This window comes from Martes martes (genome assembly GCF_963455335.1).
Source record: "Martes martes genome assembly, chromosome: 15".
Lineage (NCBI taxonomy): Eukaryota > Metazoa > Chordata > Mammalia > Carnivora > Mustelidae > Martes > Martes martes.
Genome location: NC_137903.1, coordinates 26,495,080 through 26,519,163, shown reverse-complemented (window position 1 = coordinate 26,519,163; position 24,084 = coordinate 26,495,080). Strand labels below are relative to the sequence as shown.

The window sequence follows — 24,084 nt, the reverse complement described above, 5'->3', positions numbered from 1 at the left end:
TGTAACACTTAGCAGCCTGCTTTATTTTTGCTGTATTCATAATTCTTTGGGATGTTTATTTTTACTGACCACATAATGTTCTATTGTGTCAGTATAGTCTGCTTCTGGACATTTAGATTCTGCTTTACACAAAGTAATGAACATCATTGTATATAAATCTTGGTGCAAGTATCTGATTATTTAGGAGGCATTTGTATCTGACTTAGGGTCATGATTGTCTATGCCTACAAAATTGGGGTTTTCATTGTTTCATACATCTTTAACTTTCATCTTCAGCTAGGTATTTTCTATTTAATATCAAAGAGCAAAAGCTCTTGTGTTTTAGATCATGTTTAACTTTGCTTGACATGGATGTCAGCCCAGTAAATTATAAACAAGATTTTCTTAATTGAGATAAAATTGACATATTTATTTTTCTTTTAAACAAATTTTTTGTTTTGTTTTGTTTTTAAGATTTTATTTTTTAAGTAACCTCTACACCCAGCGTGGCGCTCGAACTCACAACCTCGAGATCAAGAGTCACTTGCTCTACCAACTGAGTCAGCCAGGGACCCCAAGTTTTTTTTCGGTTGTTATTTTAATTGAGCTATAAAGCCTGGTAACTTACAAATAATAATTATCATACAGATTGTTAGAGGTATCGAATTTTAAGTCTTTCATTTAAATTTACGCTCAGGTTTCAGAAGAGACCACAGGAGTTGGCATTACTAAAATTCAAGTCAAGAGATGTGAGACCATGAGAGAGAAGCACATGCAGAAACAGCTGGAGAGGGGAACCTCACAGAAGGAGAAATCAGTTCTGACACCTCTCCGGGGAGACGTAGACTCTTGCAATACTCAGATAGGAGAGAAGCCAGTGCTCACCCCTGTGCCGGGCCTCACACGGCACCTGGCAAAGCGGCCTTCCACAAAGTCGTCCCCAAAGGCAGAGATGGAAACCTCAGGCACTGGGGACTCGATATTGAATGTGAAGTGTGCAGCACAGAGCTTGGAAAAACGGAGCAAAGGTAAGTCGTTTTTCTAATGTGTCTTGCTTTAGGATTTGAAAATTACCAAGTTTCTAGTAACTCCCTAGCAACAAGTTAAATTCCATTTGTGTTGTATACTTGTCACATAGGTGAAAAGTAGTATTTCTGATAATTGTACTTAAAAGGACAAATCTTCTTTCTCAGAATTTAAAATTGCTGTTTAAAAAGCTTTGTCTAAGGGCACCTGGGTGGCTTAGTCAATTAAGCCTTGGGCTCATGTCATGATCCCAAGGTCCAGGGATTGAGTCCCGCATCAGGCTCCGTGCTTAGTGGGGAGTCTGTGCCTACCCCCCACCTTCCCCTGCTCGCCCACTCTCTAAAAATAAAATCTTTTTTAAAAAAATAAAAGCTTTGTTTAAAGCTCACTTTGGCAGCACATATACTAAAATTGGAATGCCCCAGAGAAGATTAGGATGGCCCCCTTTGCAAGAATGATACACAAATTCATGAAGCATTCCATATTTTTAAGTAAGTCGTGGGGACGTAACATAGCATGGTGACTACAGTTAACAATACTGTATTGCATATTCAAAAGTTGCTAGGAGAGTAGATCTTAAAAGTGCTCACACACAAAAAAATGTAACTGCGTATGGTAATGGATTAACTAGACTTACTGTGGCTATCGTGTAGTCATGATATATACAAATATTAGATCATTATGTTGTATACCCAAAACTAATACCATGTTATATGTCAATTATACCTCAGTGGGGGGATAAAAACTCTTTGTGGTGCATCTTTCCTCTGGTTTTGAAGAAGAAAAACACCAGGGAATGGAAGAACAGTAGCGAAGTCAAGAGCCAGTGAAAAGAATGATTTGAGTAGACACCTTATGGCCACATTGTAGTGCACATTGTTTATGGATTATTTTCAGTTTGGGGGTGTGTATGGTATTTCTAGTATTGCGAAGGAATTTAGATATTCTAAAGTTATTCTCCGTGTAAAAGAGAAATTATTCTAGCTGTTAATCAGATATTTTCTGTCCCTTGTAGCTAAACCCAAAGTCAATGTGAAGCCATCTGTGGTTAAAGTTGTATCATCCCCCAAACTGGCCCCCAAACGCAAGGCAGTGGAGGTCCACCCTGCTGTCATTGCAGCTGTGAAGCCGCTCAGCTCCAGCAGCGTCCTGCAGGAAAGCCCCACCAAAAAAGCAGCTGTGGTAAGAAGTAGATCTGACTAGGTGGTGTTTTGCACAGTGTGGCAGGAAAGCAGGGAGCAGTCACTCTGCTAGCGGTCTCTGTCCGTGTGCTACTTCTGCCCTTTCCAAAGCATCTTAGTTATTTAGGTTGCTACTGTATTTTACATTCACAGACATTTGTGGAGTGGCAGAATGGAATTTTTTTTTTTAACTAATTCTTATGGGGGGCAAGATACTTGGCTTATTTCTGTACTCAACATTTAGATTACTTATTCTTGGATTTCCAAGCTTACGGAATGATGATAACCATGATTCTAAGAAAGTGGCAAAGTAAATGAATATGCTCAAATAAAAAAAGCCTGACTCCCACTGAATTACCTTCCTTTTACTTTTAGGCAGTTGTCCCACTCCTTTCCGAGGACAAATCAGTCACTGTGCCTGAGATGGAAAAACCTAGAGACAGGTAATACCTTGCAGTTCTTCTTAACCAAACTTTAGGCCACTATTGATGCGCTCTAGAGAATGACAGTGCTTAAATAAATCTTCAAACATGTCCAGCTTAGCCACTCACACCAACTTAATAGCCAACTTAAATAAATCTGCTAAACTTCTAATTAACTACAAGAAAACATTCATGCAGGGTTGCTGTTCTCCTTAGGTGCCGCTGTTTATATATTGACTGCATTATTTTTACAGTATTTTAAATATCTGTTGGAATGGTTCTTAGAAAAGTTGAAAATGCCTTATCTCAAATCAGTATCTGTATTTTATTATCAGAGATGACTCTTTGCTAACTGTTCCTGAGACCACGCAGGACCATTCAGTCAACCATCAACAAAGGGCAGGTTTCTAATAATCTTTTGGGTTTTTTCCCTTGCAGTCTTGTGTTGCCTCCAACCCAGTCCTCTTCAGATTCCTCCCCACCAGAAGTATCTGGCCCTTCCTCTTCTCAGATGGCCACGAAAACTCGCCGACTCAGCTCCACCTCGACAGGAAAGCCCCCGCTTTCTGTGGAGGATGATTTTGAGAAACTAATATGGGAGATTTCAGGAGGCAAATTAGAAGCTGAGATCGACTTGGATCCTGGGAAAGATGAAGACGACCTTCTGCTTGAGCTGTCAGAGATGATTGATAGCTGAAGGCGGTAGAACATTTAAAAAAAAAAAAAAAACAACTGGACTTAGTTTCATCTATTATAACATTTACCCAAGATGATCATTTCTTTAGTCTAGCATTTGCCCCAAATCAGAAGTATACCTCTGAATTACCTGTATGTGTCCTGGATTCCTTGGGGTCAGATTTTTAAAGTCCCTCGATAACCATTTTGTCCATTTGATGCCATGGTTTAGCATCTGTGAGAAAAATGTTCTGTCTTACACCTCTCCACAAAAAAACTGAGAGGGAGATCCAAGTCGAAGGGTGCAAGAGAACTTAGTGACTCCTTGAGGTGTTTGTCAGTTTGGGCTTTTTCCCCCCCCCTTTTGCTGTAGTATTTCTTTTATGTATTGTCTTAATGTACTTATTAATGTAACCTGAGTTTGAAAAGGATGAAGACCAGCTGCTGCCAGTAAGGACCAAATTTCGCTCTATCACTAAACAAAAGATCCACTCCGTCTGCGTTAAATTGTATGTCTTTTTAAAAGTATTTGGAGATTCAACTAAGCTTTAGAGAAGGCTGAGCAACTCCGGAAGCTCATAATCCGGACATAACTTTTTCAACCTGATTTCCATGCTTCTGCTGCTCTGTAAGCCTCTGAAGAGCAATAGCTAATTTATTATTACTGTAATTTTTTTAAGGCTTTAAAGTGCCTCAGGGGTCCTCTGAAACTAATTTTCTATTTCTGGGATCCCCTGGATTCTTAATAAGAGATGGTGACATAATTAGAGGAATTCTTTTTTTAGCATGAAAGTTGTCCCTTCTCTTCTTCAGTACTTGCCTCCTACTGGCATTGAATTATCACAGGGATTAAAATCGGTTAATTTTTTATTCTAACTCTCCCAGCAAACTCCTCTTGCCCAGTATTTATTTGGTGCCCATTAACCACCAGAGGGAAAAAAAATAACTCCTCCAAGCTGCCAGTATTTGTCTCTGGACTGTAGCAGTACCCTGAATTGTACTGTAGCGGGGGTGATTGAGATGCTCTGGGGGTGTATTGTATACCTTCCAGTTTTCTTCATTTCTGAATTGAATTTTCTTTTCTTGATGTCAGTCTCCTTCATACCACCTCAAGGTTTAGACTTGTGAAGGAACGAGTATGATGGGGATAAGAGTCTTGAAAGGAGACGTATTGTACATAATCAGAAGGAAGAGGAAAGAAGGACTTGTCCGATTTGCAATTTTGCTGTAGGTGGCCAGTTCTGTTTCTCATAGGGAAATCTGGTCCACCTGTCGCGTTGGCTCCTAAGGAACTGCTGTTGTAAGCGGCTCATCAAGAGTTGCACCTCACATAGCCTTGTTGGGAACATGGAAACGGAAGAAAGCCACAGGACTGCCCGTTCAGTCTTGGGAAGATCTGGATGATTCTGCACAAGCAAAAATGACTTGAAATTTATGTATAGACACCTCTCCACCAATCCATCTTCAGCTGACTGAATGTTGTATAATAGCCCTTCTCCAAAGCAGGGGTGGAATGTTCTGGTTTCACCACAGATTTTCTACTCATTTCATTTTTGGAATCCACTTAAAGATTCCAGGTCCCTTTTGTATATAACCTTTATCCTTTTGCTTTTTTAAAAATAATTTTGTTTCATATTTAAAGTCCTTGTATTAGTCAATGATTCATGTTCAGCATTATTTGAACCATTTGCCATTACAAGAAAGAGAAATACTTATTTGTGTTTTAAATAAAACTGGTGTAGGAAAGTCTGGACGTCGTGAGTTAAATGGTCATACATCCCTTCAGCCTAGGATCTGCCTCGATGGGGGTCCAGTCAGAATGTTGTTGGTCTCTTGTGTAAATGCTCGAATTTCACAGATAACTGTGTGGCTTTAGAAACTTCTCACAAGGACGTATTGCCAAACTTACAAGTGTGCTGTTTTAGCCACATATACTTCAGGAAAGAATATTATTAAATGGGAGGATTTTTTTACCCAGCACTAATATAGAATCAGTATCCTTGTAGCTCAGGTAATGCCATTAATTTTTTTAAAAGATTTATGGGACGCCTGGGTGGCTCAGTTGTTAAGTGTCTGCCTTCGGGTCAGGTCATGATCCCAGGGTCCTGGGATCGAGCCCCGCGTTGGACTGCTCCCCAGGAAGCCTCTTCTCCCTCTCCCATGCCCCCTGCTTGTGTTCCCTCTCTTGTTGTGTGTCTCTGTGTCAAATAAATAAAATCTTAAAAAAAAAAAAAAAGATTTTAGAAAAAGGGTGTGTGCACGCCAGCAGGGAGATGGGCAGAGGGGGAGAGAGAATCCCAAGCAGACCCTGATGCAGGGCTTCATCTCATGACCCTGAGATTAAGACCTGTGCCAAAATCAAGAATTAGACATTTAATGATTGAGCCACCCGAGGACCCCAATGCCATTAATTTTTTTTTAAAGGAGAGAGGTTTGAGAAGTGGTGGTAGATGGATTCAATTAAGAGCTTTGAAGCCTGAAGTTATATTAAAAAATTTTTCAGGAAAGTCCCAAGTGTTAAATAGTGTGCCAATTTTTAAGGAAATACAAATTTGTTGGCTACCAAAGAACACATTTTTTCTAATAGTCTAAACAAGTACAACTTTTAACAAAAAGCAAACAGATTGGGGCTCTTGGGTGGCTGGCTCCCCCGTTAGCAGGGAGTCTTTGAGATTCTCTCCCTCTGACCCTAAACCCCTTCGTGCACAGCCTCTCTTTCTAAAATAATCTTTTTTAAAAAATCTGTATTTTTTTAAGGTTTTCTTATTTATTTGACACAGATAGTACAAGTAGGCAGAGCAGCAGGCAGAGGAAGAGGGAGAAGCAGGCTCACCACTGAGCAGGGAGACTGATAGAGGGCTCGATCCCAGAACCCTGGGATCATGACCTGAGCTGAAGGCAGATGTTTAACCAACTGGGCCACCCAGGCACCCCAGTATATTGGGTTTTAAATGATGGCGGTTTTCAATTTTAACAGAAGAGGGCCCAAATGGGGATGCCTGGGTGGCTCAGTCAGTTAAGCATCTGCCTTCAGCTCAAGTCATGATCCCAGATTCCTGGGATCAAGTCCCACATCCGGCTCCTTGCTCAACAGGGAGCCCGCTTCTCCCTCTCCGGTTTCTCTCTTGCTCTCTGAAAAATAAATAATCTTTTAAAAAAAGAAAGAAAAAAGAGAAGAGGCCAAATGTTGCAGTCCGGCCCCAGCCAGAGACCTCAAGATAGATGGTGACGCATGTATTTGTCTTAAGATAAATGATCCCTGAAGTTCTGACCATAACTTCAAATTCTGACAGGTCCTCTCAGAACAGAGTTTATTTTCACCTTTCCAATCTTGGAAACCACCACAGAGCTAAGATTGATAATACAATTTCAGAAATAAAATTTGAGGGGCACGTGGGTGGCTCAATCATTAAGCGTCTGCCTTTGGCTCAGGTCATGATCCCAGGGTCCTGGGATCAAGCCCCACATCGGGCTCCTTGCTCAATGGGGAGTCTCCTTCTCCCTCTCCCTCAGCTGCTGCCCTTGCTTGTGCTCGCTCTCTCTGTCAAATGAAATCTTAAAAAAAAACAAAACCTTTGATCTATGTTTATCAAAGTACAATGTTACTTCTTTAGAACTGTGGCCTCGTTTTGCCAGAATATTTCTGCAATTCTTTAAAACGGATTACTTTTGATTTGTCAACTTAGCAATAGGAAACGGGTGGTCTCCAGTTGCTGTCTTATATTTAAAACTGTTAACATTTACTGAGTATTTATTATGCACCTCTTAATTCACATATCCATCGTGATACAACATGCTCTGCAGCCCTGGAAGACCGCTGCTATGTATCCCCACCGTAGTGTCTGTGTGGTCAGGTTTCACGATAGGAAGGTATATTCCTATGTGCAATTGGGTTTGATTCATTGACTTTCAAGAGCTCTTTATTTCTTAAATCTGATTTTAGGAAGCTGTTTGATAAATCTTTGCAAGTTCCCACAACCCATTAATATCTTATTCTCCAAACTGTGCACTAACTGACTTGAATTTGCAAAATGACATTAAGGGCATTGAGCATAAAGAAAACACTTGATCCTGACCATTTTCTTAACATTGTACAATAAAATGAGCAAAGAATCAGCAAAAGTTAATTAAGGAGTCACAAGATTTCCTGGGAGCCTAAGAAGAAAGTACTTAGGTTGTATTTAGGTGTTAGAGGCTGAATCTATGGTGATGGGTAAGAAGTCATGGATTCAAACTTGGCATCGTCTGTTCCTGGGTTTTCTGGTCTCTGACTCCGTGACTGGTTTGTCCTCAGGAGTAAGACAACAGTCTGTAGAGTTAAGAGTAAGGGTAAGCAGAGCCAGTCAGACTCTGAAAAAAGAGAAGAAAAGATATTCAAACAGCCTCTTGTCTGTTGAATAAATAAGTGAAATAGGCAATTGGCTGGATCAAGAAGACTCAAAGGAGAAATTTCAAGGGAAGGGTGAAGCAGAATGGAAGGAATTCCTCTACCTGACAGGTGCATATGGTGAAGGAGGTCCCTTCTTTGGGATGGGATCTCAAGGAGGGTGGCCGAGCTTAGAAAAACTGAGGAAATTTGAAATTAATACATCAGCAGAACGCCTGCAGAGTATTTTGAACTCCCATCCCTTGAAGAGGCTCAAAATAGAAGCTAACTTCTAACCATCACTTAGCACTACTGCCGCCAGGGTGAGCAGGAGAATGCGAACCCCTGCCCAAGAAATACTGGCCGAGGAAGTGGAAACGTACGTCAGAAGGCATCAGGAATGAAGTAGGTGCAAATGTAAGTAGACGACGCTACAGAGGGAATGACAAGTCAGTCTGAAACTGGTAAGGGAAGGCTTCCTTGAGGGGTGAGAGCCAGAGTTCTGCGTGGCTTGCTCAGCAAAGGAGATGGTGTGAGCTGCTAACAAGGCCAACACAGCAGGCAAGGTTTGTTTTCATTGACCTCTGACTGTCCCATCGCTACCTTCTCAGACTCTGCTCTGTCTTATTCTGGCTGTTTGCTGTCAACCATTCCTGGCTTTAGTGTAAACTTAACAAAGATTATTTTAACTGAAAATCTGAGTCACTGCTTGTGAAAAGTCTTCCAGTCCTCCCCTCTCCCTCCACAATTAGAGTCCCTCAGCCTGGCTGGCGGGTGCCTCCTGCCTCACCCGTGATGCTCTCCACTCCAGCAAAACTACAGGCTGTCCACTTCCCTGGAACCCTGATCTTTCTCCAGCCCTTGGCCTTTGTTAATGTTTTCTCCCTAAAAGTCTCTTTTTTTGGATAACTCTCCACATCCTACGGCCTCCAGGCTACTGTCCCAACACCCTGTTCTCCCTCTCCCCAAACTGGGGTTTGGTGCCATCCACCAGGCATACACTGTTTACCCCAATGTGTAAAAATTGTTTACCTGTCCATCCTCCTCAGCAGACTATAAACAGACTGAGATTCTTACTAACCTTTATATTCTCAGTACCTAGTATCATAACAAAATACCACAGCCTGGACCGTTTCAACAACAGAAATTTATTTTCTCACAGTTCTGGAGACGAGAACTCCAAGATCAAGGTGTTTGAAAATTTTTTTTCTGAGGCTTCTCTCTGGTTTGCAGGTGCCACCTTCTCACTATGTCTTCACGTGCTCTTTCCTCTACGTGTACATGTCTGCGTTTTGATGGGTCTATAAGGACACCAGTCATCTTGGATTAGGGCCCACCCATATGACTTCATTTAACCTTAATTACCTCTTTAAGGGCCAGTCTCCACCTACAGTCACATTCTGACGTGCTAGGGGGTTAGAGCTTCAACATACACATTTCAGGGAGCATGCTTCAGCCCATAACAAAAGGCATTCAATAAACATTTGCTGAATGAATGAAAAAGCTCTTGACCCACGTACCCACGTTAGGGGTTGCTGATCTTTGCTCGGCGGCCCCTGTCTCTGCAATCCCATTCTTTGGGGTTGTATCCATCACAGCCATTCAGCAAGCTGTGAGATGGAAGGAACTTCAAGTTGAAAGGAAGGATGTTCTTCAGTATTTAAGAAGCTTGGAGCTGACTCTCTTATCTTCAGTATTTGTAGTTGTTTTTTGAAGACTTTATTTATTTAGGATTTTATTTATTTATTTGACAGAGAGAGAAATCACAAGTAGGCAGAGAGGCAGGCAGAGAGAGAGAGGGGGAAGCAGGCTCCCCGCTGAGCAGAGAGCCCGATGCGGGGCTCAATCCCAGGACCCTGAGATCATGACCTGAGCCAAAGGCAGAGGCTTAACCCACTGAGCTGCCCCGGTGCCCCTTGAAGATTTTATTTTTAAAATAAAAATGGGATGGAGCCCCATATCGGGGCTTCCTGCTCTGCAGGAAGCCTGCTTCTCCCTGGCCTGCTCCCCCTGCTTATGTTCCTCTCTTACCGTCTTTCTCTCTGTAACTACATAAATAAAAAATCATTTAAAAAATTTTTTATTTTTAAGTAATCATTACCCCCAAATGGGGCTTGAACTCACAACCCCAAGATCAAGAGTTGCACGCTCCATCGAATGAGCCAGCCAGGCACCCCTCAGGGCATATCTCTTTGGACCAGTGATTCTTAGCCTATTTTGCAGACACCTTGGGAGTACCGTGAAAATCTCAAATTTTGCAAGAACTTTATGATTAGTCATAAATTTTTTAAAAGATTTTATTTATTTATTTGATAGAGATCACAAGTAGTCAGAGAGGCAAGCAGGGAGAGAGGAGGAAGCAGGCTCCCTGCTGAGCAGAGAGCCCAGTGCGGGGCTCGATCCTAGGACCCTGAGACCATGACCTGAGCCGAAGGCAGAGGCTTTAACCCACAGAGCCACCCAGGCGCCCCTCATTAGTTGTAATTTAAAAGGGAAACTGGTTTCATAGTACCTTCCATTACCTAATGAATTTATGGAAATGATGGGACATTTGAACCTTGAACAACACCGGTTAGAACTACACAGATCCACTCATATATGGACTTTTTTTTTTTTTTTTTTTAAGAATTGTCAGCAAGATCCACAAGGCATTTATTTACCAATCCCCGCCCCAGTCTTCATGGGACCCAACAGAAGGCAACTGATGGAGGCGTCAAGGCTGCCGCCCTCTGAGTTCCCCCAGGAGGCCTCTGAGGCCATCAGCAGCCCCTGGAAGCCCCAGTACCGGGCAGAGCAGTAGGTTGCCCTGTGTGCCTATGGGGTGGTCAAGTTGAGTGCTGAGGGCTGGCAGGCAAGAGGGGGGGCTGAGGCAAAAGCGCAAAGGGCAGAGATGGCACTGCCTAGGCAGCCTTGATCCCTGAGTCCTCTGTGCCTTTTCTCCCCAAAAGTTCCCAGAGGCCAGTGAACTCACATGTGACTGCAGCGCTGATAGCCACGAGCCTGTGGTACCCCTCCAGGCCACTGGGGCAGATGTACTGGGCATCCCGGCCCTTGTCACAACCCACAGGCCCACCTGGGGGCTGCCCTGCTAAACCAAGGCCTCCACCACTATACCCGGACCAGGCCTGCCACAACCCTGTCCCCTCCCGGCCTGGCCAGCCTATACTCAAGTTTTTTTCAATGAATATATGTACAGTACACTGTAAATTTTATTTTCTCTTATGATTTTCTAAGATTTTATTTGAGAGTGAGAGAGAACATGAGCAGGGGGGAGGGGCAGAGGGAGAAGCAGACTCCCCGCTGAGCAGGGAGCACAGGACCTTAGGATTATGACCTGAGCCAAAGGCAGAGGCTTAATGACTGAGCCACCCAGGTGCCCCTGTATTTCCTTTTCTATAAACTGAATGTTCACCTCCATTGCCAATTTTTGTTTTGGATCTTTGCGTCAGTTTGTCGCTGCAAATGCTTTAATATTTAACAGGGATGGGCTCTATTTTTCCAGCCCTTGAATCTGGCTTGAGGTGTGAACTGTATACTAGTTCCAAGCCTGGCCTTTAAAAGGTACTGTTGGCTTCAGCCTTGGTTTTTGGAGGCCTGGGCCACCATTTAAGAAAGTATTCTAGGGGCACCTGGGTGGCTCAGTCAGTTAAGCATGTAACTCTTGATTTCTACTCAGGTCATGATCTCAAGGTCATGAGATCGAGGCTCCACACTGGGTGTGAAACCTGCTTAAGATTCTCTCTCCCTTTCCCTCTGGCCCTCCCACAACAGGCATGTGCTCATGCTCTCTCTTAAAACAGGAAAAGAAACCGGGGCGCCTGGGTGGCTCAGTGGGATGAAGCCTCTGCCTTCAGCTCAGGTCATGATCCTGGGGTCCTGGGATCGAGCCCCACATCGGGCTCTTTGCTCAGCGGGGAGCCTGCTTCCTCCTCTCTCTCTGCCTGCCACTCTACCTACTTGTGATGTCTGTCAAATAAATAAATAAAATCTTTGGGGCATCTGGGTGGCTCAGTGGTTAAAGCCTTTGCCTTTGGCTCAGGTTATGATCTCAGGGTCCTGGGATCGAGCCCCGCATCGGGTTCCCTGCTTGGTGGGGAGCCTGCTTCTCTCTCCCTCTGCCTGCCTCTGCCTACTTGTGATCTCTATTTCTCTGTCAATTAAATAAATAAAATCTTTTTTAAAAAATAAATAAAATAAAATCTTTTTTTTTAAATTTATTTATTTGTTAGAGAGAGAGCGAGCGAGCACAGGCAGACAGAGTGGTAGGCAGAGGCAGAGGGAGAAGCAGGCTCCCCGCCGAGCAAGGAGCCCGATGTGGGACTCGATCCCAGGACGCTGGGATCATGACCTGAGCCGAAGGCAGCCGCTTAACCAACTGAGCCACCCAGGCGTCCCAATAAAATAAAATCTTTAAAAACAAAAAAAGAAACCATCCTACTCTGCAAGAAAGATGAGGTGTGAGGCTCTAGGGTTGCACAGACACGGAGATGGACCCCAGTGAGGCCAGCTTTGCACACACATGCCCCAAACCCTTAAATAGGCCTTCTGGAGCAAGAAAAAAAAAAAAAAAAAAAAAGTCCATCTAAGTGCTGCCCATATTCTTGACTCACAAAATCATAAATTATAACAAAAGTTATTGTTTTAAGCTACCAAGTTTTGAAATATTTCTTTCACAGCAATAGAGAACCAGAAAAGTGGTTTTGTTTTTTTTTTAAAGATTTTATTTAGGGGCACCTGGGTGGCTCAGTGGGTTAAAGCCTCTGCCTTCAGCTCAGGTCATGATCTCAGCGTCCTGGGATCGAGCCCCGCATCGGGCCCTCTGCTTAGCAGGGAGCCTGCTCCCCCCTCTCTCTCTGTCTGCCTCTCTGCCTACTTCTGATCTCTGTCTGTCAAATAAATAAATAAAATCTTTTTTTTAATATTTTATTTATTTATTTGACAGAGAGATCACAAGTAGGCAGAGAGGCAGGCAGAGAGAGAGAGTGGAGGAAGCAGGGTCCCTGCCAAGCAGAGAGCCTGATGCAGGACTCGATCCCAGGACCCCGAGACCATGACCCGAGCCAAAGGCAGAGGCCCAACCCACTGAGCCACCCAGGAGCCCCAGAAAAGCATTTTTTAAAAAGCTCTTTGGATACTAGTATAATTACCCATTTGTCTTTGATGTGGTACAAACATACTTCTCCCTGATCTTTTGTCTTTGCTTACTGTGGTGGTGTTTTAGTCACCCAAAACTTTATGTGATTTTTACGTAATTTAATTTGTCACTTTTTCTTCTAAAAACCAGCGAGAGCATACAATTGAGGAAAAGATCATTGTTAAGAAGAAGAAAGAGGCAATATCTATGATTAAACTAGATAAGCTTGCAAGAGGAAGCTGAAAACTAAAGAAAACTAAAGAAAAATTCCCAAAGACTCAAAGGAAAATTTGAACAAATAGACATCAGGTAGTTAGTTTAAAAAAACTGACTCTAAGTTGTTCTCAAGTTTAATGTAATCTCAGTAAAAATACCAAAAGGAGTCTTTTAATTAGATCATTTTAAAATTTGTAAGAAAAATAAATAAGAACAGCTAAGAAAGTTCTATCGACTTCTAGTCCTGCCAAATAAGGAAATATTATACAGTACTTGTAACAGTGACACTGGTCCATACACACAAAGATCAATTGAGCAAAATATAAACTATACATATTTACATACACTTGGTATATTATAAATGTGGCATTTTAAATTAAATGGGGGAACAACAGATTTTTTGTAATGGTAAAAGAAAAACTGGGTAGCCATCTAGATATTATATAAAGTTGTATCAGTTCTAGGATATACTGGGATAACATTTTAGATGGATCAAAGATTTAAATGTAAGAAAGCAAAATCACTTAGAAAAAATAGGGGCGCCTCTGTGGCTCAGCCAATTAAGCATCCCACTCTTGATTTCTGCTCAGGTCATATTCTCCACTCAGGTCATGATCTCAGGGTCATGAGATAGGCTCTGCGCTCAGCCGGGAGTCTGCTTGAGATTCTCTCTCTCCCTCCTCCTGTGTCTCTTTCTGAAATAAATAAATATTAAAAAAATAAAGGATAAAACAAATCTCACGAGTTGTATAATCAGATGACTGGTTATAGGAATCAATTCCCAAAAGTTTAGGAATCGTGACTTCAGAGACAGGAAAGTGCAAGAGTAGCTAAGCATCTCTGCATCTGAGATGAGACAAGTCTGAGAGTTTCTTCCAGCCATACCACCTTTGAATTTAACCAATGCCCTGTTTACTCTCTGGACAACATAACCCTCTATTGGGATTGGGGGAGAGGGGAGGGCTTTTTTTTTTTTTTTTAAACCAGTAATTATCCCATGCGTTTTCTAGCTCAGTCTTAATCTCATCCTCAACAGAAGACCTCAGTTAAACGACTTACGATTCTGCCACTTGCCTACGTGGGGTCCCCTTGGAGGAATCCCTTCAACTCTGATCGTCAGTTTCTCCATCTGTAAAATTTGGGTTTTCCGGTCAAATACCATTTCTGCCAGGCCATGAGTCACTGACAGAACCTAACAGAGTTCGGCTCCTCCCCTTCCAGCTGTGTTACCCTGGAAACGATGTGCTCCCCACACGGAGGCCTTGCTGAGTCCACACACATGCTACTCCTTCACCGACTCTCCAGCCCCGTGACCAAAGACAGAGTCATCTCCATCTTGGTAACAACGAAGCTGACACACAGCAAGGATGAGGAACTTACCCTTTGGTCACACACTGTCAGCGACCTTGATCTTGATCTTGATCGGGGCCCAGCCATCAGACTTCAGGGCTTCCCCGCTAGCCTTGCCCTGTCGCCACCTTACAGTAACGCCCCACAAAGGAGACGAGAGTGGAATTGATTACACTGCGAACCACAGCGCCTGGCTTTTGAATTCGGATTGTTTGTGGCTGCGAGGGCCAGGTATGGAGGCCCCCAGAGCTGGGGCTTCTCGCCGCCATAGATGGCGATGTGGCCCGTTATGCCTAAATTCCAGGGAAACAGACCTTGGGAAAAGCACTAGACCAAACCCATCTCACACACGGAGGTACAACTCTGAAAGCCGCGGGAGCCTCCTCCAGGATCCCTCCAGGTGGCGCTGTAGGACTGACTCACGTTCCAAAGTGCACAGCCCCCTTCTGGCTTGCCCCAGGGGATATAGAGCACAGAGAAAAGCAACACCCAAGCCTAGAGAGGCATTTCCCAGGAACCGCCCAGGTCGCCTCGCGGGCGCCATGCACTTCCGCTTCCGGTTCTTTATTCCGGAAGTTGCTTTCTGCGGTAGCGTGCGGTCTTTGTCGGCTTCCACCATGGCGTACCGTGGCCAGGGCCAAAAAGTGCAGAAGGTGATGGTTCAGCCCATCGTATCCTACGCAGCATGCCAGGACTAGCAGGTTCGGGCCAGAAAGCGGGGGGCGAAGGAGCAGACCGAGAGCGGGCCTGGGGGAGCGGAGTGCGGCCCACATCCCATGAGCCCTCGGGGCGACCGTGGCCGGGAGAAAGCGCGGGTAGTTGAAGACCAGGTGGGAGGTGGGCTTGGGCAGACCCCTGTGGTGGGAAGTGCAGGAGTGGCGCGGATGAGCGGAAAGAAGGCACCTTTAGTTAGGGAGTGAATGAAGTGGGAGTCAGCGGTCTCGGAGACGAGGAAGATGCGGGCGCCAAGAAATTGCTGGGGAGTAAGAGAGTGGGCGGGAATTCCTTCAGAACCTTTCGGGAACCCCCAACGAGTGCCCGGCTGGACGCTGTTCATTTCATGCGCACCAGATCTCGCGTTCAGAAAACAAAGGCGAGATGAGGGTAGGGTCGACCAGTATCTGGGAGCACTGTCTGCTCTATGCGTGTGTTTTTTCCTTAAGCACTGGTGCAGAACCTCATCTTCAGATACTTGCAGAATGTACGTAAGTTATATGTTCTTTGTTGTTTTGTAATTACTTCTTTAAAAGGTGAATTTATTTGGCTGTGTGTGTCATCCTGTCTGATCAGTGTGTTCTCGAGTTAAAAATCGGTGAAACTGGGGAGCTTGGCTGGCTCAGTCGGTAGAGCATACGACTCATGATCTTGGAGTCGTGAGTTCAAGCCCCACATTGAGTGTAGAGATTACTTTAAAAAATCAGTATTAAGTGAAGCTTGAGATTGGAGGGGTGCTTGAGGGGAAGGGGCTCAGGGAAAGCTCTAATATGATGAAATGCCAGCCCAAGCGTTGAAAGAATTGTGTTGTTGTTACTTTGCAAGACCAAATCACTAATTTCAAAAAGTAATTATTGGCAAACATGACTGGTGTTTGGGTACTTTTGTTGGTAGTCATTATGGCTAGAACATTGGAACCTCTCCCCTTTCTTTCCCCTGGGATGAAACATTGGAAGAAGACTCCTGTGAACTTTAAACCACATAGTAAGGTGGGGGGGGGGGGGTAGTATACTTAAATATAGAAGAGATGCCAAAAAAGGAAGAGAGGAGGGATAGGCTCGGAGGACATTGTGACAGCTTCCTTTCCTTTGGGAGAATTTCTAGCATCCCAAACTGCGAGGTGAGTATTGAAATTATTTGGAAATAATTTTGGAAATAAGATGTAATTTTTGTTGGTAATAAGATGTAATTTTGGAAATAAGATGTAATTTCTGTTACTCTTGATAAATTTTAGTATGTGATAACATAGTTGGAAACAGATTAATTTCAAGCTATTGTACTTTTTAAGTAATCTCTACACCCATCATGGGGCTCCAACCCACAACCGCAAGATCAAGAGTCATGGGCTTCACCAACCAAGCCAGCCAGTTGCCCCAGGGCATGATGTTTAATCACCAGATCTGAGGGCCCTTCCCCAGGTTGTTAAATGTGAGGGAAGCTAGGAACCTAGAGAAAGCTGTTTTGAAACTGGATTTTGCTAAAGCAGATAAGAAAGCCCTTGATCATTGGAAATTACCGCTTTGTGCTACACTGTCAATTTGCACTCTAAATGCATTGAGATGAGAAGCAGTAAGAAATATGATTGAGTCCCAAAATGACAGGAAAATTATTAACTTAGTCCTAGTGTAGCATTTATTGAGAATGTTTCTTGGCACGTAACTAGTCTTGGTTATCAATTCTTGGATATGAATCAAGTAGCTAAAATTCTTGACTTTTACTTTTTAAAGTTTTCTTTAGGAGTCGTATTTCTCTATTGTTTGACCAGAGTGATTGGGTTTTATGTACTTGTTTTTTTAACATCTCTATTTTCATTTTTTCAGAGATCTCGAATTCAGGTGTGGCTTTATGAGCAAGTGAACATGCGGATAGAGGGCTGTATCATTGTGAGTACCCAGGATGTTTTCTCTCAGAGCAGTTTGTTCACAGAAAATGATTCACAAAAAATGCCCAGCCAGAGCAGGGTACAAAAAGTCAAAGACGCAACCCAAGCAGAGTTCTTCAGGGCCACTATTCTTGTCTCATTGTTCTATTTGATGGCTGTTGGGTTATTCATAAAAGAGGGAAAATTAATTTTTAAAAATTATTTAAATAACAATGTTAGTATTTGAAGGAGGGGACAAAAGAAATAAAATTAGAGTCGGGTGGAAACTAATGGTATATTAGTTCTATATTAGGCGATACCTGAATAGAGCTGGGTGGGGTTAGTTAAATAAGACTTTCAGGACAACAGAATATCCTAAATAATGTGGGGGGTGATTCATTTTAGAGAGAGAGATGGGGAGGGGTAGAGGGGGAGGTAGAGAGAATCTCAAGCAGACTTCCTGCTGAGTGCGGAACCAGACTCCGGGCCTGATCCCAGGACCGTGAGATCATGACCTGAGCTGAAACCAACCCAGATGCCAACCAGCTGCACCTCCCACACATCCCATCCCTAAATAATGTGGGGTTTTTTGTTTTTGTTTTTTGTTTTTTGAGATTTTGTTTACTACTTTGAGAGAGCAACAGAACACGAGTGAGCAAGTGGGAGGAGGAGCAGAGGAAGAGGTAGACTCCCCTCTGAGCAGGGAGCCTGATATAGGACTGATCCCGGGACACCGAGATCATGACCTGAGCCAAAGGCAGACACTTAACTGACCGAGCCACCTGGGTGCCCCTAAATAATGTTTTAAAGAAAGATAAAATATGTCTGAAAAGTTTTAGGATATTTTGATACCTTTAGATATTGTAGGTTCCATCAGTAATCTCCCCTGTTTACGGCGAAAAAACATGTTACGGGTAATAGCAAGAGTGTTTTGTAAGAAGCATGGGAAGACTGGTTGCAGTGGAAGTTAATCCGCATGTATACACACATACGCTGTATTAGACAAGTTATAAAAGATAGGGATAGTGGGTCTTAGGCATAGCTAATCAAATCTTAAATCCAAAAGGCTCCAGAGGTAATTTGGAGTACATTTGGCTTTCTTGTTATTTAAAAAGGCTTTAGGAGGGAGATGGTATTTTAGCTAAAAGATTGGTGGAAGATGAGTTTCTGAAGTTAGCTGGCATTTCTGTGTCTAGGTTGGTGTATTCATCTGGAGTGGTTTGGGTAGGATTTTACTTGAAAATGACCTTCAGTTGGCTTATTTTTCTAGGGTTTCGATGAGTACATGAACCTCGTATTAGATGATGCGGAAGAGATTCATTCTAAAACAAAGTCAAGAAAACAACTGGGTAAGAATATAGATGGCCTTTGGGAACTGTGGAAAGTTTTATTCAGTTGCAGAATTGAATGAGTTGCAACTCAGTCCGTGTTTAAATTGAGTTTGCATTTGAAAATTTACTGTGTGGGAGAGTAGTTCACTCTTGAAATTCTCTGCCACTTACTGCTAACCCCACTCCCATTTCTGCTTTTGTTTTTCCACTCAGCTCTCACCAAGGTCACCAAAGACAAATGATGTTAAATCTACTAACGGTCAATATTAGTCTTCCTCAAACTCTCAACAGCATTTGGCACTGTTGGCCACTCCTACCTTAAAACACTTTGTTCCTTTGGTTCTGTGGTACTGTACTCAGATTTTCACTTTTCATTTCTGTTTATTCCTTTTCAGACTTCTGTACATTTGTTCTCTGGGACCCAGCCATTAAATGTTTTGAGTTGCTCAAGACTTAGTTGTAGGTCCTCTTGTCATTCCGTGTTACTTACCCAGGCACTCAAGACTATATTTTCAATTACCATCTATATATTGACCTCAGATTTACCTCTGTAGCCCTAGACCTCTCTGAGCCTATTCAACATTTCTGCCTGAATGCTTCAAAGACTCCTCAAAGTTAGCGTGTCAGATTTCAAACTCACTTCCCCCCCTTAACACACTCTTGGAGCTATTTTAGTGTTCCCTGTCTTTCTGAATGGCACCAGCCGCCATTCACTTCACTGATTGATTTTTTTATAACTACCTCATCCCCCTCCAGTTCGCTCTTCAAGCCGCAGTTATCTTTTAAAAGCACCAGTCTGACCTGGTCGTCCTTTTACTTGAAATCCTTCAGTGACTTCCTGTTGCTGGGAGGATAAGAAAATCTTTAATGTTTTCTGCAAGGTTCTTCATGATCTGGCCTTTTGCCCCTCTGCTCGTTTTGTATCACTCCGCTTCATTTTTCTGAGTTTCATCCAGCTTGTGTTCTTTCAGTTTTTTGAATGTGCACATTTGTCCCACTGTAAATCTTGTCTGTGCTGTTGCCTGTGTCTTTAGACGTCAAATGTCAAATACCAAGAGTTTGGTTTTGTTTAACTAGGATAGGGATGGGGGAGGCAAGATGTGTTGTGTTCTCTGAATTTGTAGTAGAACACTCATTAGTCGGGTTATTTTATTAATGTCTCTGTCACTGGGCCAGATGTTCTATAAGTCCTATTTCTTGATCTCTAATAAGACTACTGCCTGATTCAGTGCCTGCCATGTAGTAGAAACTCAGAAATATTTATTTTATTTTTTTTTTAAAGATTTTATTTATTTATTTGACAGAGATCACAAGTAAGCAGAGAAGCAGGCAGAGAGAGAGGAGGAAGCAGGCTCCCCACTGAGCAGAGAGCCCGATGCGGGGCTCGATCCCAGGACCCTGGGATCATGACCTGAGCCGAAGGCAGAGGCTTTAACCCACTGAGCCATCCAGGCGCCCCGAAACTCAGAAATATTTAAATAATGAATGTAATTTCTTAACACAGTTAACAAAGGTTCTTTAGGATTCATGACTTTAAGACAAGCTGAGTCCTTTCTTTTAAAAATCCTATTCATTTGGAGTTTATTTAGATACTTTGTTTTTAATTGTTTAATGCCCCAGTTCATGGCTCTCTAGTACTTTTATCTGTGGTAGGTTTCAGGTGCCTCTTTTTTCCAAACCCTGAGGATTCTCTTGATTCTAAAGTAGATATGTGGAAAGTAGAATCTGAGAAGTGGTATGGTGTTTTGCTATGCTTCTTTCTCCTTGGGCAATTTTTGTGAAAGCCTGGATTTTCACAGTAATACTTGTCTTGCCAGGAAGGGCAAACTAGCCTTATTGACATCCTATTCTTTATAAATTAATTGGAGAGTTGAATTCCCATGGTAGTATTTATCCTGCAGAATATATTAGTATTACCTTTACAGAAGTGTCAGAAAGTGAAACCATTTAATCTTTGGGATTGATGAGCATTTTTCAGACTGATTTTACTCAACACCAGTGTTCCCTGAAAATTTTTATAGACATTCTCAGGAAAAAAACTATTCTTTGGTAAAGTAAGATTAAGAAATGGTGGGTAAAGCTCAAACAGGTTTATTAATTGCAGGAATATACTAAGAACTCTAAAAATGGTGCTACTTTTCATAAAATAACATTTCTCTACCTTCATTAGGATATTGCTAGAGAAGTTCATAGGCTCTAATATGCACAGCCTTTCAATATATGGATATTTGAAATTTTTCACATACCTGCTCAAGAGAGAAAGCATTTTCAAAATTGTTTAACTATGGTCCAAAATTCTGAGGCTAAATGGTGGTTACATGCTTGCTGAGTCGCTATTAATAGCTTTTTTTTTCTTTTTTTTAATTTTGTGTTGCAGGTCGGATCATGCTAAAAGGAGATAATATTACCCTGCTCCAAAGTGTCTCCAACTAGAAATGATCAATGAAGAGAGAAATGCTTGAGAAGGCCATGTAGTTTTGGGTTTTTTGAGATGTTCTTTGTTGGGGTGTATTTCTAAAACATTTGTTCGTATTGTTTTGATTATCTTTATGTTGTTACCAGAGGACAATAAACGCTGTGGTATTGTTTTTATTTAAAAATTTACATTGTTTTCTTCTGTCCAGTGATAGAGACTTTTCACTCAGTGGGAGCTAAGTTTTCTGGAGGGTGGCCGTTGCCCTGGGCATTTGTTTTTTTCCAGAGCTTGGATGTATGGATTCTTAAGGCAGAGAGAGGGAGTTCTCCCTGACAGGTAAGCTCCTGACACTGGGTGGTGGGGAAGAGGAGGTTACTGCGCTAATGTGTGTCTTCATCGGCAGTCCTCATTCCAGCTGCTGGGATACAAGAGATCCTGACCACAGGAGGCTGGGCATGCTAGAACAGCTTCGGTATCTCCGTAGCACTCTCATGGTCACTCTGTGAGGTCTCTGTGTCTTCTTGTACCACTAAGACCACAATGTGAGAAGTGTTTGGGTATAAGAAAAGAATAAAGTGCCCTAAAAGTACATGTAAAATGAGTCTGTTAACAGTTACCAGGACAGAGACTTGGTGAGATCAGTAACCTGAAAAAGGACTACCAGCAGTGCTGCTGAGTTGTTAGGCAGAATGATGGTGTGTTAGTTGGAGCAACATCTGCCTCTTACTCTTCTCTCTAAAGATGTAGGTGCCTCCCCCTGGTAATTGCTTATGTCCAAATTGAATTATGTGACAAATCTTTTACTCCCCCAGTACCTTAGGATGGTTCTAGTTTGGGGCGCCTGGCTGGCTCAGTCAGTAGAACATGTGGCTCTTGATCGTGGGGTCATAAGTTTGAGCCCCATGTTGGGTGTAGGGATTATTTAAATAAACTTAAAGATCTCAGGGGATTTCTAGTTTGAATTCTGATAAGTGATTATGGAGCTTCTGCTGTTACACAGGTACCAAGTCTAATGCAGAAACAGACTGCCAAGCAAATAGCTTCAGTTCCGTGTGCTACGTGCTATTTAAATTAGAACTTGGAAGGTGAATAAGGTCTGCCTTAGATTTTGGTAATGGGCATTCTTAAGGGTGGGTGAAGAGGGAACAAGAAGTCTAGTTCCTGCTTTTCCAAGGGCCTGTGAAGGAGATGGAGAACTTTCATTTAAACTAAGTAAAAGAAACCCTTCAAGAGATAAAGCAGGTTTGTAAGTAAGTGTAGAAATTCATGCAGCTCAGAAGTTGGCATTCTAGCGGTTCCTCTACTATTTGAACCTGTGCCTTTTTGGGCACATTTTGAAATAAAAGGCTACTTTAGCTCTTTTAACATAGTGGAGTTTGAAATGCATTGAACCTGCGACAGCATGCAAAGAAAACCTTGGGCAGCAGAGGGAGTTGCAGCCCTGGAACTGCTTTAGTCTTTCTAGTAAAAGATTTTTCAGAGCAAAGACCTCCCTGCAGTTTTCTTGGCACCAAAATAGCTGGGAAGAAGGATAAAAGCCGGAGCAGTATAATCCCTAAGAAAACCTGCTGGCTGCTTTTCCATTTCCCTGTGTGGCCTTTCTGACCTGGCTGCCCTGTGTAAGCAAAGCTGTGCCTGCTGTGGCTTATTCTGAATGGATCAAGACATGGAAGGTTCTATTTTTGACAGAGCAAACGATGATAGAAATAAGGTACAGTGAACTCTTACAATTGAGCTCTGTATTTAGAAATCTCTGCTTGCTTTCCTGCCTTACTGGAGCCTGTGGTGTTTGCTTTTTAAGTTGTACTTTTCCACAATCTGTAGATCTTTTTTCCAACCAGAATTTGTATTATAGGAGGCGTTGCTCTCTGCTTCATTAAGGTTATTAAAACATGCTGCTGGGAAGCTGCTCTTGTTGGCAGCCCTTGGTATGTGAGCAATTATTTTTCTGGAATGGCCGTTGGTTTCTGAGGGGGTCTTGCTAACCACCCACTAACTCTCTTGTAACATTCTTGAAGTGGGGGTGGAAGGAGAAATAAGGCTCTGAAAAAGTTAAGTACTGTTGCAGGCCTGGTGTTTTATTAGTAGTAGGTAGGGGAGAAGAAGGGTAAAAATAGTTTGCAAACCCTGGGATTTTTGTATTTGCAGGCACTGGCTATTGTGATTGTATCAGGTTTGTCAGTTCCAGGATTAGAGAGTGGATCTTTGTCTAATTTGGATTTAGGCATTATTGGCTAGGAAGTGTCATGGGCAGTTCCTGGGGTAAGCCTAATGGCAGCATCTCCTGTTAACTGGATGACACCAGGAGTTTCTCCCTAATTACTCTCTTTAGAACTAATCATAACCTACTCATGGTATGCTTTCGTGAGGAGATATGGGTGGTAACTTTTTTTAAAGTGGCATTAGAACTTAAGTCTATTGTACCTAGAGTTTAAATTTTATCCACTAAATTTTTTTAAAAATTGACTTAAATCCTAGCTTGGTGTATGCTTTCTTTCCCTTTTCTTTTTTTTTTTTTTAAGATTTATTTGAGAGAAAGAATAAAAGTGGGAAGAGGGGAGGGAGAGAGAATCTCAAGCAGAATCCCCACCGAGTGTGGAGCCAACCCGTGAGATCATGACCTGAGCCAAAATCTTGAGTCAGACGCTTTAACTGACTGAGCCACCCAGGCGCCCCACTTAGAGCATGTTTATAATTAAAATGCCAGTAGTACAGAAAGATACCAAGTAAAAAAAAGTCTTTCCCTTTCCCATTAGTATTCTCCATACATAACTACTACTAGGAGTTAGGTGGTTATTTCTAAGCTCTTTATAGGTACATATAATTTGGTTTACCAATGTGATATTTTTATTTAAAATTTTTAAAATTTCAGACAGCTCAGTAATGTTAAGTACACTCACATTGTTGTGTAAACATTCCCGTTGTTGTGCTAGTGTCTCTTGAACTTTTTTATCTTGCAAAATGAAACTACCCATTCAACACCTTCCATCCCTCCCACTCCCCAACCCTTTGCAAATATTCTGTTTTCTGTTCCTGTGAATTTGACTGATCCAGACACCTCGTAGAAATGGAGCCGGATAGTATTTGTCTTTTTGTGATGGGCTGTTTTCACTTCGCATAATGTTCTCGTGGTCTATCCATGTAGTAGACTGTGTCATAATTTCCTTCCTCTCTTTTTAAGGCTGAATAATATTTTATTATATGCTTATACACGTTTTGTTTTAGCATTGAACTGTCAGTAAATATTTGGGTTACTTTCACCTTTTGGCTGTCATGAGTAATGCTACACTTGAAGAGCCTGTTTGCGGTTCTTTTGAGTATATCCCCAAATGGTTTTTGTTTTGTTTTTAAGAGGTCGGGACGGGTAGAGAGAGGAAGAGAGAGAATCTGAAGCAGGCTCCAGGCCCAGTGCG

The 24,084-nt window shown here is 42.5% G+C and overlaps 2 protein-coding genes across 6 annotated transcripts in view; both read left to right on the top strand.

Annotated features, from left to right (window-relative positions):
* ZC3H11A (zinc finger CCCH-type containing 11A) overlaps nucleotides 1-5,032 on the top strand; it is a 41,304-nt gene extending 36,272 nt beyond the window's left edge. For all 4 annotated transcript variants that reach the window (XM_080824924.1, XM_080824923.1, XM_080824922.1 and 1 more), the window contains 4 exons: nucleotides 677-1,007; nucleotides 2,021-2,187; nucleotides 2,562-2,629; nucleotides 3,047-5,032. In XM_080824924.1, the coding sequence (XP_080681050.1) occupies nucleotides 677-1,007; nucleotides 2,021-2,187; nucleotides 2,562-2,629; nucleotides 3,047-3,305 (825 nt within the window). In that variant the 3' untranslated portion in view covers nucleotides 3,306-5,032. The remainder of the gene's footprint in view (nucleotides 1-676; nucleotides 1,008-2,020; nucleotides 2,188-2,561; nucleotides 2,630-3,046) is intronic.
* Nucleotides 5,033-14,904: 9,872 nt separating this feature from the next.
* Nucleotides 14,905-20,858, top strand: SNRPE (small nuclear ribonucleoprotein polypeptide E). Of its 2 annotated transcripts, none has more exons than XM_080824793.1 (5): nucleotides 14,905-15,020; nucleotides 15,524-15,550; nucleotides 16,884-16,946; nucleotides 18,195-18,273; nucleotides 20,633-20,858. In XM_080824793.1, the coding sequence occupies exons 1-5, from the start codon at nucleotides 14,967-14,969 to the stop codon at nucleotides 20,686-20,688; spliced, it is 279 nt and encodes a 92-aa protein (XP_080680919.1). In that variant the 5' UTR covers nucleotides 14,905-14,966; the 3' UTR covers nucleotides 20,689-20,858. The 2 variants fall into 2 exon arrangements, with proteins under 2 accessions (XP_080680919.1, XP_080680920.1); XM_080824794.1 differs by having other exon boundaries at nucleotides 14,916-15,050; nucleotides 15,513-15,550.
* The last annotated feature ends 3,226 nt before the right edge of the window (nucleotides 20,859-24,084 follow it).

What these genes read in the sequence shown, in the direction of transcription:
- SNRPE (XM_080824793.1), top strand. Translation starts at nt 14,967, where the DNA reads ATGGCGTACCGTGGCCAGGGCCAAAAAGTGCAGAAGGTGATGGTTCAG. An exon ending in GGATAGAGGGCTGTATCATT is followed by an intron (nt 16,947 to 18,194) that starts GTGAGTACCCAG and finishes TTATTTTTCTAG; the next exon opens with GGTTTCGATGAGTACATGAA. An exon ending in AAAGTCAAGAAAACAACTGG is followed by an intron (nt 18,274 to 20,632) that starts GTAAGAATATAG and finishes TTTGTGTTGCAG; the next exon opens with GTCGGATCATGCTAAAAGGA.